This window comes from Amphiprion ocellaris, chromosome 13, assembly GCF_022539595.1.
Source record: "Amphiprion ocellaris isolate individual 3 ecotype Okinawa chromosome 13, ASM2253959v1, whole genome shotgun sequence".
Lineage (NCBI taxonomy): Eukaryota > Metazoa > Chordata > Actinopteri > Pomacentridae > Amphiprion > Amphiprion ocellaris.
In genome coordinates this window covers 19,238,725-19,253,029 of record NC_072778.1, presented here as the reverse complement: position 1 = coordinate 19,253,029, position 14,305 = coordinate 19,238,725, and the positions used below count along the sequence as shown (strand labels likewise).

The 14,305-nt window shown below is 42.0% G+C and overlaps 2 protein-coding genes across 26 annotated transcripts in view; both read left to right on the top strand.

The window, feature by feature from the left end:
* LOC111572933 (protocadherin alpha-C2-like) overlaps positions 1–14,305 on the top strand; it is a 189,585-nt gene that overhangs the window by 113,801 nt on the left and 61,479 nt on the right. Inside the window, exon 1 of one of the 25 annotated variants that reach the window (XM_035951263.2) lies at positions 4,389–6,902. The exons of 22 other annotated variants lie outside the window; for them this stretch is intronic. In XM_035951263.2, coding sequence (XP_035807156.2) covers positions 4,527–6,902 — 2,376 coding nt within the window. In that variant the 5' untranslated portion in view covers positions 4,389–4,526. Of the gene's footprint in view, positions 1–4,388; positions 6,903–7,899; positions 10,432–11,293; positions 13,843–14,305 lie in introns of those variants that run through there. 2 more of the 25 variants (XM_035951257.2, XM_035951261.2) reach the window with 2 other exon arrangements.
* On the top strand, positions 830–3,448 carry LOC129350331 (protocadherin alpha-8-like). Its single transcript, XM_055016526.1, has one exon. The coding sequence runs from the start codon at positions 845–847 to the stop codon at positions 3,431–3,433; it is 2,589 nt and encodes an 862-aa protein (XP_054872501.1). The 5' UTR covers positions 830–844; the 3' UTR covers positions 3,434–3,448.

The following is a 14,305-nucleotide window of genomic DNA, read 5'->3' as shown; positions in this document are numbered from 1 at the left end:
TTTACACAGACTATACTGAAATACGACGTAAGAAACACCAAGAACACGTGAACACGATTCTTAAGTTTTCAGGCTGATGTTATAGACTGTAGCCTGCTGTGAACTGGTTGCCGGTTTTCTTATTTGCCAGTTCTCATTGTAATGGGAGGTTCACTGACCGTGGTGCTGAACTCCACGTTCGGATCGTGTGTTTCTTGAAGCCTGCAGAGCAGAATCGCGATCAAAAGCAGCGTTTGCACATGCATACATATATACGTACGTGTGTGTGTGTGTGTGTGTGTGTGTGTGTGTGTGTGTGTGTGTGTGTGTGTGTGTGTGTGTGTGTGTGTGTGTGTGTGTGTGTGTGTGTGTGTGTGTGTGTAAAAAAACAAACAAAAAAAAAAAACAAACATTTTAACATGTTTATTAACTGCCAAACAATATATTAGAGGTGGCATAAAGTGTGCTGAACGGGTCCATATTCGTCGCTGCACTTCCATATTTAATCAGTTAAAAAATGGAGTGCATTTGTATATTCACGATACCCCTGTGATTGAAGCCTTTTGCTTGATTTTTTGTTAGTTTGTAAAACAAGTCAGAATCTTATAAGTAATGAAGTGTAGTAACGTATATTTCAATTGTCCGTGGGATCCATACTAGCCGTTATTCTCAGTTCTTCACCTTGTAATTTGAAATGGTATGCTTGTTTGTTTTGTTCTAAATCATACGGGTATGTATATCCCGTTCCAATGGTACTATAGTTAACGAGGCATGTAGTTATGAAAAATGTCCACAGGAGGACACTGCAGACCATCACATCTGAACGATCTGTTTGGTAACTTGGGACTCCTCCCAGATTGAGCGGATGATGCATCTGTGGGCTTTGTTACAAAGAGAGGTCGGACGACAAAGAGCGGTTGTCTTGCTGCGCTGCAAACATTTCGAAATATTTCCTTGGAATAATTCCTCACTGATCTTGGATTTCGTACTTGCTGTGACATATTATCCGTATTTGCACAAATGCGCAATCTCCACGTATGTAATCATGAATTTACTGGATAGATCGAGCTCTGTGTGGATATATTTCTTGTTCATGCTGCTGGATTGTTACTGGGAAACGGTCTCTGGGCAGCTCTCTTATTCCGTCTCAGAGGAGGCCAACGTCGGAACTGTTGTCGGGAATATCGCTAAAGATCTGAACATCAATGTCCAGGATTTCGGATCTCGCATGTTTCAGATCGTTGCTGGATCAAAGAGAAAATATTTCGAGGTAAATCTAAAGACTGGTGCTCTCTACGTTAATGAGAGAATAGATCGAGAGGAGCTCTGCGGTAATGATCCCAAATGTTCAGTTAGTGTCGAAGCAGTTATTAATAATCCACTGAAACTGTACCGGATTGAAATTTCGATATTAGATGTAAATGATAATTCACCTTCATTTCTCAGCACGTCCCAGACAATTAATATCACAGAGAGCACTTCGGCAGGAGCAAAATTTCTATTGAAACGAGCTCGTGATGCAGACGTTGGAAAAAATTCAGTAAATACCTACAAGCTGAGTCAAAATGAACATTTTTCTCTCGCTACACACAAAGGAGAGAGTTTGACCCCCGAATTGGTGCTTCAGAAAGTTTTAGACAGAGAAAAACAGTCTGTGATTAGACTCACACTGACTGCCATTGATGGAGGAACACTTGCTAAATCAGGCACTATGATCATTGTAGTCAATGTGTTAGACATTAATGATAACGCTCCTGTATTCAGTCAAACTCTGTACAAAGCCAGTATATTTGAGAACGTTGAGATTGGAACATCGATAATAACATTAAATGCTACCGATTTAGATGCGGGTCAGAACGGACAAATACTATACTATTTTGTTGACATGGATCAGGGGAAACAGACTGATCCATTTGCTATAGATGTGAAAACTGGGACTGTAACTAATAAAAAGATTATCGACTTTGAAGAGAATAACGCTTTTGAGATTCGAGTACAAGCCAGTGATGGAGCTTCCTCACCAATGACCTCACATGCCAAATTACTGATTGAAGTTTTAGACGTCAATGACAATGCTCCGGAAATTTCAGTCACATCACTGTTGAACTCCGTGAAAGAGGATGCGTCCATTGGCACCGTCATCGCTCTTGTTTCAGTATCTGATAAAGATGGAGGTAAAAATGGGATGGTGAACTGTAAAATCTCCAATAATGTCCCCTTCAAATTAGAGACTAATTACAAGAATTACTATTCGTTGGTCGTGGATGGTCCTCTTGACAGAGAGACTTCTTCTCAATACAATATCAGTATCGCTGCTACTGATGAAGGAAGCCCACCTCTGTCCAGCACGAGCGTTATTAATGTACACGTCTCTGATGTAAATGATAACAAACCTCTATTTACTGAAAGTGTCATCAATGTCTGTGTGAAAGAAAACAGTCCAGTAGGAGCAGTTATCAAAACTGTTTCAGCAGATGATGCTGACACTGATCAAAATGGTCAGTTGAGCTATTCGTTTTTACAGAATAACAGTGACTCACTGCCACTCTCTACAATGGTAAACATCAACTCAGAGAACGGAGATATAATCAGTCTGCAGTCGTTTAACTATGAGGAGTTAAAAACCTTCCAGTTCAAAGTTCAGGCCACAGACTCTGGTCTTCCTCCACTCAGCAGCAACGTGACTGTCAACGTTTTAATCCTGGACGAGAACGACAACAGTCCCGCGATACTTGCGCCATATTCTGAGCACGGCTCTGTCAACAGTGAGAGCATCCCATATTCTGCTGAAGCAGGATATTTTGTGGCAAAGATCAGGGCTGTAGATGCAGACTCTGGATACAATGCGCTGCTGTCTTATCACCTGACTGAGCCAAAAGGAAACAACCTGTTCAGGATCGGAACCAGCACCGGAGAAATCAGGACTAAGAGGAGAATGAGTGACAATGACCTCAAAACTCACCCCTTGGTGGTGCTGGTCTCTGATAACGGAGAACCCTCCCTGTCAGCTACTGTGTCTATTGAGGTGGTGGTTGTTGAAAGCACCGCTGACATCCAGACTCAGTTCAGACATGTGCCCATAAAGGAGGACAGTTTCTCTGATTTGAACCTCTATCTACTAATCGCCATTGTGTCGGTGTCAGTGATCTTTCTGCTCAGTCTCATCAGTCTCATAGCTGTCAGATGCCACAGGACAGACGGCTCTTTCAGCAGATACAGCGCCCCAATGATCACCACCCACCCTGACGGGAGCTGGTCTTACTCCAAATCTACACAGCAGTATGACGTGTGTTTCAGCTCAGACACGCTGAAGAGTGACGTAGTGGTTTTCCCTGCACCGTTTCCACCTGTAGATGCTGAACTGATCAGTATTAACGGAGGAGACACTTTTACACGAACTCAGACTTTGCCTAATAAGGAAAAGGTAAGGCCACTTTGTTTTGTAGAGCTGTAATGTCGGCTCCCATAGTGCAACGTGCACAGAAAATGTACATTTACACTTGTGTTTGTTTTTTTTTTGTTTGTTTTGTTTTGTTTTGTTTTTGTGAGTCTGCTCAGCATAACATTCACTTGATTGGAATAAAAAATACATTAAAATAGGAAATAGATTCCTTCGGCTTCATGACCAGCTTTTCGTAATGCTTGGCTGTGTCTGTGTGAAGATAATTATTCGAAAAAAATCCTTTCGAACTTTCAATACTATTATGGCCTTTCAAATTGCTTACTTTGACCTCAGTGCCACAATATTTAAACTCATTAAAAATGCTTAAAATTCAACTTGAGAACAAGTATACAATTTTTCTCCAAGCACTGATATAAAAAGTATCACAAGAATAACATAATCCGTTTCCTTTATGATAAAGCATGAAATACTGCAAATTTTATCGGTTTGTTTTGGCTTTTTGGGGACTTGTTTATCCTTCATGGCGCTTTGTTTTAGAACCATCACAGGTTGTTGTTTTTTAACGACTGGTCTTGCTGTCTGGATATCTTGTAGTGTTTTTAGCAACGTTATGTTGTTTATTGCTGTGTGTTCAGATCGAACACTGTGCAGTCTCCTTCAAGCTTGCCTGGCCTCAAGTGTGCTTTGACTACCAAGCTGCATCGGCATCATGATCCTCTGTCCATGGTTCTGAAATATTGCGGCGATTACACTCTGCGACGCTCAAGGTTTTGCAATACACGGAGAGGTGAAGAAGTTGTCATTTAAATGATCATTGCTGACGTCTGACTGCATTCTGGTTAAAATCACCAACATTGTAGTGTCTGACTGTGTTGATTTCACCACAGTGTAGTTACTTCAAATGGCCATGAGGCGACAGTCTAGACCGTAACACCGCCAGCAGGTCGTTGACGTGTAGAGGCCCCTCCTACATTAAAAGGATCATCGTTTTTGTTAGGGCTTTGTTAGAATGAGAGGCAGGGCGACGCAGAATGGATATAGAGAATACACTGGCATTTATTTCAGCCTTTCTAAAGATCTGTCCGTACTGAGCGAACTGCACGTCATTACAAGTATCTATGACTTGTAACCGTTGTATGGAATTATGCATCTGTCGGGAAGAAAGACCTCCTTTGGAATATATGCAGTGTTTGTTGTCTTGGAGTCTATCTGGGGAGCAGTATCCGGGCAGCTTTCCTATTCCGTGTCAGAGGAGGTAAACCTGGGGACTTCTGTTGGAAATCTCGCCAAGGACTTGAACCTTAATGTGCAGGACTTGGAATCACGTATGTTTCAGATTGTTACTGGATCAAAGAGAAAGTATTTTGATGTAAATCTGAAGTCGGGGTTTCTCTACGTCAGTGAGAGAATAGACAGAGAGGAGCTCTGCGCGAAAGCTACAAAATGCACAATAAATGTAGAGGCTGTGATTAACAATCCACTGAAACTTTACCGTATTGAGGTTAATATTCTTGACGTGAATGATAACCCACCGTCTTTCACTGCCAAATCACAAACTATCGATATAGCAGAGAGCATTTTGCCAGGAGCTACATTCCCTGTGCTATCGGCCTACGATGCCGATGTGGGAAAAAATGGCATTAACACTTACAAGCTAAACCAGAATGAATATTTTTCTTTAGCGGTGCACAAAGGAGAGAGTGTGTCAGCCGAGTTAGTTCTTCAGAGAGCGTTAGACCGAGAAAAGCAGGCTTTAACTAAACTCACACTGACCGCTATAGACGGGGGCACACCGCAAAAGTCAGGCACGTCAGAGATCATAATTCACGTCTTGGATACTAATGATAATATTCCAACATTTACAAAAACACTGTATAAAACAAGTATAACGGAAAATGCACCACTTGGTACGACAGTGGTTACAGTGACTGCAAGTGACGCTGACGAGGGGCCAAACAAAGACATTGTGTATTTGCTAAATTCAAAAGACCAGGACCACGTCTTAGAAATATTTGAAATAGATTCGAAAACAGGAATAATAACAGTTAAAGGAACAATTGACTATGAAACAAATCCTGCTTTTGAAATTCGTGTGCAGGCTACCGACAAAGGTCAGCCTCCGTTAACAGCACAATGTAAAGTGCTCGTGGAAGTGATGGATCAAAACGACAATGCGCCTGACATCACAGTGACGTCGCTGCTCAGCACAGTAAAGGAGGACGCTGAAATCCGCACTGCCATTGCACTCGTTTCAGTTCTTGATAGAGATGGGGGCAAAAATGGTGAAGTCAAATGTGAGATATTGAATTCTGTTCCGTTTAAATTAGAGACAAATTATAAAAATTACTACTCATTGGTTATTGGTGGAGCTCTGGATAGGGAGATCATTTCCCACTACAATATTACTATCAAAGCTATGGATGAAGGTAGCCCCCCTCTCTCCAGCACCAGCCTGGTTCTCATTCAGGTTTCTGATGTAAATGATAACCCACCTTGGTTTTCAGAGTCAATAATTAATATGTATGTGGAAGAAAACAGTCCAGTGGGGACTGTTTTGAAAGCAATATCTGCAACTGATGCTGACTCGAGAGAAAATGGTCGAGTGAGCTATTCATTAGTCAGTGATAACAACTTAGTGCCGCTGCCTACAATGATCAACATAAACTCAGAGACTGGAGATATAATCAGTCTGCAGTCTTTTAATTTTGAAGAGTTAAAAACTTTCCAGTTCAAAGTTCAGGCCACAGATTCTGGTGTCCCACCACTCAGCAGCAACGTGACTGTCAATGTTTACATCCTGGATGAGAATGACAATAGCCCCGTGATACTTGCGCCATATTCTGAGCACGGCTCCGTCAACAGTGAGAGCATCCCATATTCTGCTGAAGCAGGATACTTTGTGGCAAAGATCAGGGCTGTAGACGCAGACTCGGGATATAATGCACTGCTGTCTTATCACCTGTCTGAGTCCAAAGGAAACAACCTGTTCAGGATCGGAACCAGCACGGGAGAAATCAGAACTAAGAGGAGAATGAGTGACAATGACCTCAAAACTCACCCCTTGGTGGTGCTGGTCTCTGATAACGGAGAACCCTCCCTGTCAGCTACTGTGTCTATTGAGGTGGTGGTTGTTGAAAGCACCGCTGACATCCAGACTCAGTTCAGACATGTGCCCATAAAGGAGGACACTTTCTCTGATTTGAACCTCTATCTGCTCATCGCCATTGTGTCTGTGTCAGTGATCTTTCTGCTCAGCCTCATTAGTCTAATAGCTGTCAGATGCCACAGGACAGACGGCTCTTTCAGCAGGTACAGCGCCCCAATGATCACCACCCACCCTGATGGGAGCTGGTCTTACTCCAAATCTACTCAGCAGTATGACGTGTGTTTCAGCTCAGACACGCTCAAGAGTGACGTAGTGGTTTTCCCTGCACCGTTTCCACCTGTAGATGCTGAACTGATCAGTATTAACGGAGGAGACACTTTTACACGAACTCAGACTTTACCCAACAAAGAAAAGGTAAGGCATATTCAATTTTATTTGTGTAAAAGGTAAAGTTATTTTAATTCGGGGTCAACATAATGTTGTGTACATTTTATTACATACTGACATGTTGAAAAAATAATAGTCTTGCTCTCTGGTTGCACCAGAGTTGTTGCTCTAAGTTCTTGACAGTACTTCCATTTACTGCAAATAATTTTCATCTTTGCCTTTAACAGTATTTTTTAGCCGCATGTAAACTTGCTTTTAATTTGAAAGGGGGCTCACAATTTACACTTATTTTTTGCCTCGAAGTCACATAAAAGTTGGTTGTACGGTGCTCTTCATTTATTGACAGTGGCGTTTTTATGTTGCTATCCATGGTACTGAACGCATGTTCGGCATATGATTCGCTTGGAATCCCCATGACGTGGACAGTTTACTGTATAGGTATGTTCTCTTGTGATATTCAGATTTTGTTCAATATATGAAGTTAAGTTGTAGATGTACATATATAGTTATGTCAAAAAATTTTTAATCTAAAAGCCTAAATGAAAATGGTTGGAGGGGAAAAAACATCTTTGCAATATATCTTTACCCCATAACGTCCATCTATCGCGTGTAATTTCAGGTTTTATCTTGCAGATTTATACATTTCAGTTGTCTGACTAATGAATTCTGCTCACAGAACTGCAAGTTTAAATATACAGTGTTTTACTTATGTAAGAGGAGCACCCTCAGTGCTGACTTAGAATATCTGATGCAGATTCTTTACTACACCCCCAGTGTACGCGGTTTCAGAAACTGTTTCATTCTGTATTGGACACGCATTTTATAACTTATACAAATTCTGACTCTAACTGGTTATGCCGTTTGTAATTCAGTGATTGTCAGCGTTTCTAAATGAGGACAGGTATTTTACAGTTACTGATAACGTGTGCGGTTTCTCCAAATGACCACATAGCGACGCTATAGACCGTGACATTAAAAAAAGTCAAGGCTCCTCCCAGACCGGAACGACTGGGGTTTCATCACAAAGACATGCGAGAAGAGAGGGACGGCATAATGGAGGATTCGTCTTTAAACATAAGACAATCGAAATAGTGTTGCCTTGAATTCTGTTACACCTCATCATTTCACGGTGGACGCAAAACTGCGGATATATTCTTTGTACTTTTTCGACGGAATTATGCCTTTACCGAATACTAGGAGGTGCATTGTTACAAGCCTTGTTCTTGTGCTGCTGGATTGTTACTGGGAAGCGGCGTCGGCGCAGCTCTCTTATTCTGTTTCAGAGGAAGTAAACCCAGGGACGAACGTCGGAAATATCGCCAAGGATCTGAACCTCAGTGTGCAGGATTTAGAGTCCCGTTTGTTCCAAATTGTTGCATCAAAAAGGAAATACTTCGAGGTAGATCTGAAGACCGGATTTTTGTATGTAAATGAAAGGATAGACCGAGAGGAGCTTTGTACAGATGAACCCAAATGCACCGTCAGCGTCGAGGCTGTGATTAACAACCCGTTAAAGCTTTACCGCCTGGAAATAGAAATTAGAGATGTGAACGATCATTCTCCGTCTTTTAACACTAAATCACAAATACTGGACATTGCAGAGAATACTTTGCCTGGATTTAGATTTGCGTTATCGGAGGCCAGCGATGCTGATGTGGGTAAAAATGATGTTAGTGCGTATAAGCTCAGTCCAAATGAGTATTTCAGTCTAGCGACACAAAAAGGGGGTGAGAGTATATCTCCAGAGTTAGTGCTGCACAAAGCATTAGATCGTGAGAAAAAGTCAAATATACAGCTGCTGTTAACTGCGGTAGATGGGGGCTCTCCGTCAAATACGGGGACATCAGAAATTAAAATAAATGTGCTAGACATTAATGATAACGCACCTGTGTTCAACAGCACTCTTTATAAAATAAAAACGTTTGAAAATATCCCAATTGGGACGGCGATCTTCACCTTAAATGCGACAGATGCGGATGAAGGATCGAACAGTGAAATAGTCTACTCTCTTCGGAGTAAGGATCAGGATCATATTCTCGATATTTTCAAAATTGACCCTGAAACGGGGATCATTTCAGTAAAAGGCAAAATTGACTATGAGGAAAGAAAAGCTTTTGAGATCCGAGCGGAGGCGAGGGACAAAGGCCAGCCTCCAATGTCTGCTCATAGTAAAGTGCTGGTAGAAATAATGGATCTAAATGACAATGCTCCTGAAATCACCGTGACGTCACTTCTGAACACGGTGAACGAGGACGCTGATGTCGGTACTGCTATCGCACTTGTCTCTGTTCTAGACAGAGACAGTGGAAAAAATGGTGAAGTAAAATGTGAAATCCTCAATACAGTTCCGTTCAAATTAGAAACTAATTACAAAAACTATTACTCTTTAGTTGTTGACGGACATCTAGACAGAGAGTTGACTCCCCAGTACAATGTCACAGTTTTAGCTACCGATGAAGGGAGCCCTTCTCTTTCAAACATCAGCGTTATTACTGTCTATGTTTCTGATGTTAATGACAATGCGCCTTATTTTCCAGAATCTGTAATAAATGTTTCTGTGAAAGAAAACAGTAAAGTGGGAACAGTTATTAAAACAGTAACTGCAGTTGATGCTGACATTAGTAACAATGGACAGGTGAGCTACTCATTTTTAGACGTTAATGGTAAATCACTGCCCCTCCCTACAATGATAAACCTAAACTCGGAGACTGGAGATATAATTAGCCTGCAATCATTTAACTATGAGGAATTAAAAACGTTCCAGTTCAAAGTTCAGGCCACAGACTCTGGGGTTCCTCCGCTCAGCAGCAACATGACTGTGAATGTTTTTATTCTGGATGAGAACGACAACAGTCCTGCAGTACTTGCACCATATTCTGGGCACGGCTCCGTCAACAGTGAGAGCATCCCATATTCTGCTGAAGCAGGATACTTTGTGGCAAAGATCAGGGCTGTAGACGCAGACTCGGGATATAATGCACTGCTGTCTTATCACCTGTCTGAGCCCAAAGGAAACAACCTGTTCAGGATCGGAACCAGCACCGGAGAAATCAGGACTAAGAGGAGAATGAGTGACAATGACCTCAAAACTCACCCCTTGGTGGTGCTGGTCTCTGATAACGGAGAACCCTCCCTGTCAGCTACTGTGTCTATTGAGGTGGTGGTTGTTGAAAGCACCGCTGACATCCAGACTCAGTTCAGACCTGTGCCCATAAAGGAGGACAGTTTCTCTGATTTGAACCTCTATCTGCTCATCGCCATTGTGTCGGTGTCAGTGATCTTTCTGCTCAGCCTCATCAGTCTCATAGCTGTCAGATGCCACAGGACAGACGGCAGTTTCAGCAGGTACAGCGCCCCAATGATCACCACCCACCCTGATGGGAGCTGGTCTTACTCCAAATCTACTCAGCAGTATGACGTGTGTTTCAGCTCAGACACGCTGAAGAGTGACGTAGTGGTTTTCCCTGCACCGTTTCCACCTGTAGATGCTGAACTGATCAGTATTAACGGAGGGGACACTTTTACCAGAACTCAGACTTTACCTAATAAAGAAAAGGTAAGACATACTCAATTGTATTAGTGTAATAGAGTGAATCTCATTCATCTTTGGGTGAACTTTGTGTGAGTGGATTTCATAATATACGAACATTTTGAAATAATTATAGGCATCCTTCCAGATCACAAAATTTGTATGTTAACTCTGAATTCTACAAAGTACTCATATTTACTGCAAATTGTTTACAGCTTTGCCGACAATAACAATTAAGAGCTGCAGATGTTCATAACCCGGACATTTGTTTGCTGCCTCTCTGCTACATACATTTTGGTTGTACATGATGGCGTTTTGAGGGGGGGGGGGGGGGGGGGGGGGGTCAGTACGACATAGTTAAAATTGTGTAATGGTGGCGTAGCTAGACTATTTGTAGGCTTGTGTAATGGCTCTATATGAAACTAACCTCCAGAGTGCCGCTGTCCATGGTTCTGCAAAAAAAAAAGGTCTTTCTTTAGCTCTCTGTGTTGACGTTCAGGTGCTGTCCGTGGTCCTAATATTCTGACTGGCAAATGTTGCAGGTTATAATCTTTGAATGTTCAGAACATAATTCAAAGGCAGTGTAAAACTACTCCATATATAGTTATCATAGTTTATAATAACAAAAAAATTATGGAACCGCATGTTCACACAGTCTGATTGCTCTATAAATAATATAACCACTAAGCCAGGGTCTTTGAAAATTCACCTCTTGACTAGTAGATGTGTAGGTACAGAATTATTTCTATTGTACCATATAATAATATTTCCGCTCCTGGTTTGGGCCGCCTTTCCTAATACCAAAGTGTCACAAGATGTCGCTAGAGACCACGCAAAAAATCAAGTGATTAGTGTTTGAAAACTCCTCCTCAAGTGAAAAAAATTCAAACGTCATCACGTCTCTTTGCTTTGTGAAAACAGCACACAGACGAGTGAGGCCCGAAAGAGTGCGGATCCTTCGCGAGAATGGATACATGAATATATATCTATATTTCCTCATTTTTCGCGAATAGCCCAGGTGGCAGAAACCTGGGGTTTGTCACTTTTGTCTAAATAGCGATGGCTGCTCGGAGACAATGGGATAATATTGGGAGTTTGTTTTTCGCTCTTCTTTGTCTCTGTGAATGGTCCGTGGCTCAGATATCCTATTCAATTTCAGAGGAAGTAGACAAAGGCACCGCAGTGGGAAACCTCGCTAAGGATTTAAATCTGAATGTTCAGCATCTCCAGTCCGCGGGTCTTCAAATTACATCTGGGTATAAACAACAGTATTTTGATATAAACCACGACTCTGGAGTACTGTTCGTTAGCGAGAGGATAGATCGGGAGGAGCTTTGTCCTAATACGGTAAAGTGCTCCTTAAATATAGAAGCCATACTAAGCAATCCTCGCAGCCTACATCGAATTGAAGTTGTGATAAATGATATTAATGATAATGCCCCCTCTTTTCCTGAAGAAATATGTACAATTGATATGTATGAGTCTTCTTATGCCGGGGAAAGATATCCACTACCGATAGCTCATGATGCAGACGTAGGAGCAAATTCGGTCAAGACTTACAAATTAAACACCAACGATTATTTCTCTTTGGATATTCAGTCCAATGGTGATCAAAGCGTGTCTGCTGAATTAGTGCTGCAGAAAACATTAGATCGAGAAAAACAGGCCGTTATTGAACTCACTTTGACTGCGATAGACGGAGGAAAACCTCCCAAAACGGGGACATTACAGATTCAAGTAAATGTTCTGGATGTAAATGACAATCCACCCGTGTTCAGTAAATCTCTCTACAAGGTCCAAGTGGTTGAAAATGCAAATATTGGCACAACGTTATTAACGCTCACTGCAACTGATTTAGATGACGGTGTTAATGGTCAGATAATGTACTCGTTTACGGAAAAGGGGCGTTTAAACCCCGATGACAAATTTTCCCTTAATGACAATACCGGCGAAGTTACCATAAAAAGCAATATTGATTATGAGCAAAATCAGGCATATGAGATTCGTGTTCAAGCACGAGACAAAGGCAACCCTCCTCGCAGTGCACATAGCAAGGTTTTAGTCGAAGTCATTGATGTGAATGACAACGCTCCGGAGATCTCGGTGTCATCACTCATGAGTCCAGTGAAAGAGGATGCTGAAATAGGCACAGCTGTCGCTATGGTGACAATCACCGATAAAGACAGGGGCAAAAACGGCGTGACAAATTGTAAGATAACAGGTTCTGTGCCATTTAAATTAAAATCTAACTATAAAAATTACTATTCGTTGTTGGTTGACGGAGCTCTTGACAGAGAGAGTGTTTCCCAGTATAATTTATCAATTGCAGCTACAGATGAAGGAACACCTTCACTGTCGAGCACAAGCGTAATTACTATTCAAGTTTCTGATGTAAATGACAACCCCCCTCAATTCCTAGAATCTCTTATCAATGTATATGTGAAAGAGAACAGTCCGATTGGAACTACTATCCATAAATTGACTACGCTAGATTCTGATTTAAATGAAAACGCAAAATCAACGTATCATTTAATCAATAGCTCGCCTAAGAGCACGCAGACGGCTTCAATGGTAACTGTTAATTCAGAGACTGGAGATATAATCAGCCTGCAGTCTTTCAACTATGAGGAGTTAAAAACGTTCCAGTTCAAAGTTCAGGCCACAGACTCTGGTGTTCCTCCGCTTAGCAGCAACGTGACTGTAAACGTTTTAATTCTAGATGAAAATGATAATAATCCAACAGTTCTGGCGCCATATTCTGAGCACGGCTCCGTCAACAGTGAGAGCATCCCATATTCTGCTGAAGCAGGATATTTTGTGGCAAAGATCAGGGCTGTCGATGCAGACTCTGGATACAATGCGCTGTTGACTTATCACCTGTCTGAGCCAAAAGGAAACAACCTGTTCAGGATCGGAACCAGCACCGGAGAAATCAGAACTAAGAGGAGAATGAGTGACAATGACCTCAAAACTCACCCCTTGGTGGTGCTGGTCTCTGATAACGGAGAACCCTCCCTGTCAGCTACTGTGTCTATTGAGGTGGTGGTTGTTGAAAGCACCGCTGACATCCAGACTCAGTTCAGACATGTGCCCATAAAGGAGGACAGTTTCTCTGATTTGAATCTCTATCTGCTCATCGCCATTGTGTCGGTGTCAGTCATCTTTCTGCTCAGCCTCATCAGTCTCATAGCTGTCAGATGCCACAGGACAGACGGCTCTTTCAGCAGGTACAGCGCCCCAATGATCACCACCCACCCTGACGGGAGCTGGTCTTACTCCAAATCTACTCAGCAATATGACGTGTGTTTCAGCTCAGACACGCTGAAAAGTGACGTAGTGGTTTTCCCTGCACCGTTTCCACCTGTAGATGCTGAACTGATCAGTATTAACGGAGGAGATACCTTTACCAGAACTCAGACTTTACCGAATAAAGAAAAGGTAAGTTCTTTTCAACATATCATTCCTTTTCGATGAGTGAAAACACCAACAGCTACGAGCCCTGTCTAACTGTCTTGTCGTATAGGTCTAATTTTCAATTGCAAGTCTTTCCTTCCGTGTTGACTTAGGCGTTAAAAAAAGCATAAATAGAAAAACTAGTTATGCATAAACACGCCCCATTGTACTCATTAGCGGTTGTTTCGAGGGACTGACTGACAGTTGACTGAAATGAGGCAAGTGTGATTGTCTTAATCAATGTTGCGAATGTAGTTACCTGTCGGTGTAAAACTCAAAAAGAGTGCGTCGACAGCCAGTGTTCATACAGACTGATACTACTTAATGGGACAGACGCTCTCCGTGGTGCTGATGTATTCTGCGCTCATCAGTCTTCATCGTATGTTTGACTTGACAAACAATGGTAAACTAGCATTACAGGCGAAGAAAAATAACTTTTTGCTGAGTC